General features: G+C 23.7%; 1 protein-coding gene across 1 annotated transcript; it reads right to left on the bottom strand.

Moving 5' to 3' along the window:
* Nucleotides 1–1156: 1156 nt before the first annotated feature.
* On the bottom strand, nt 1157–1695 carry LOC100572105. The gene is made up of 2 exons (XM_003247938.4): nt 1442–1695; nt 1157–1381 (listed from the first exon to the last, which is right to left on the bottom strand). Exons 1-2 carry the CDS (start codon nt 1564–1566, stop codon nt 1198–1200), a joined length of 309 nt encoding a protein of 102 aa, XP_003247986.1. The 5' UTR covers nt 1567–1695; the 3' UTR covers nt 1157–1197.
* Between the last annotated feature and the right edge of the window lie 314 nt (nt 1696–2009).

The following is a 2009-nucleotide window of genomic DNA, read 5'->3' as shown; positions in this document are numbered from 1 at the left end:
TTTTAAATTTAATTAACTGTGAGAAATTTTAAAAGCATAAAACTCAGAAATATACCTAATATTATAATAAAATAATTAAAAAACTAAAATTGTTTTGACGATCAATTATCCTAGCGACCAATTATATCCACGATAAATTCACCCGCGATCAATTCACCGACGACCAATTCACCGGCGATCAATTGTTCGCGACCAATTCACCGGATACCATGAAAAAGTAACGTAACGTGATAAAAATAATTTTAGGTAACGCAAATGTAATTTAAATAAAAATATGTGAAGTAACGAGTAACGTAATTTCATTACTTTTTAAAAGTAATTTACCCAACACTGTATATTTGTATTTTTATGTCCAAATACATAATTATCACTTTTATATTACACAAATTAACCAAAACATTAACTATTAATTATTGAACGTAGGTAACTAATTACAGAATTTTCACTTTAAATTGAGTTAGAAGTATTTAACAAAATATCTTGAAATATTTAATGATATTAAACTAATATAAATAATATTAATATAATTTCGATAAATTGTATATGAATACTAAATATATGATATGAAATTAATTATTTACTATATTTAGGTACCATTTTTAATCTTTTTCCTGGGGAATGGAGATTTTTTTCAGATAAGCTAACATTTCTCTCAGAATTTGTGTTAGTATTTTTATAATAAGCAGGTACAACAATTAGTACCAAAATAATACAAAAAATATATACCCAAATAAATTTAATTTGCTCAATAATATAATATTACCCTAATAATTAATTTAAAAATTAACTTACAGAACAAATATAAATTGTTTTATTTGCCAAAATTGTAGTTTTAATATAATATAAATCAGAAATATTGTTGCGGCTGGTACGCCCGACAAATTATTGCTCAAGGAGATTACCAACAGTATAGGACTAAAATATGGATGATAAATAACAAGAGAATAATATGACAAATTTTATCATAACATAATATTTTCTACATTCGTTAACTCAATTGCTTATGAACACACATCATGTCATCGTGTTTTGTTTACTGAATAACCTTATAAATAACAAAGCAAGAAAATATTTTATATCATTCTTATATTCAACACTTTGAAAATTATTCATTCATTGTACCTTCAAAAATTTTCAAAAATATTAATATGTTAACTTTATTTTTTATATTAAATTTTATAGGTCTTATAATACACGTTAGTGGTGGGTACTTTGTACTTTGTACATTTTCTTTACTCTCCCATTATTAACTGATTGTATAATCGATCTGGTTTGCATTTGAGTTTCTTTCAATATTTGAATAACAACATGTGTTGGAGGATGAGCACTGTGGAATTTTCCATTATAAGTCCTATGAAAGCTTTCAGGTCCATTTGTGATACTAAAAATTATAAATAAACAATTAAGAATATTAAAAATATATATTGTATAAATTGCTCACCGAGGATTCGTATTTGGTTCTTGAGCCCACATTTCTGGAGGAAATGGACATTCTGGTTCAATATATGTTTTTAGTACATAGTCAGAAAAAATATGACCATATTTTTCGTTCGGACACGTAGCCATTAGTTCAAGAAAACCATCCTCAATTTCGGTAAATGGGAGATATGCAAGTGCAAAGAATGATTTTAACCATGTTCCTAATTAGTCACTTTCGTTCATATAAGCAATTCTTAATACTTGTTCTTGTTGTATCTAAAAGTTAAATATTATATTTTATAATTAAATTCAATGACTTATATTTAAAATAAATTATTAAGTTAAAAATTAAAATTGGTTATTCTTAATATTTAAATTTTAAATCAAAATTATAATTTATATACAAATTAGAAAATTCAAAATTTCTGATTTAAAATTAAAATATTTTTGAAGTTAAAGATTGAAAAGTAAAGACAAGTGAATTTTTTTTTCAAAAACTTTTTTTTTTCGTTGTGTTATTTAATAATGTATAATACTATAATTTATTTTCGTTTTCGTTTTTGATTTTATTATTAAATTTTTTTCGGTTT

This window comes from Acyrthosiphon pisum, unplaced genomic scaffold (assembly GCF_005508785.2).
Source record: "Acyrthosiphon pisum isolate AL4f unplaced genomic scaffold, pea_aphid_22Mar2018_4r6ur Scaffold_79;HRSCAF=430, whole genome shotgun sequence".
Classification (NCBI taxonomy): domain Eukaryota; kingdom Metazoa; phylum Arthropoda; class Insecta; order Hemiptera; family Aphididae; genus Acyrthosiphon; species Acyrthosiphon pisum.
Note: the sequence above shows the minus strand (reverse complement) of the source record. Positions and strands in the feature narration are given on the sequence as shown.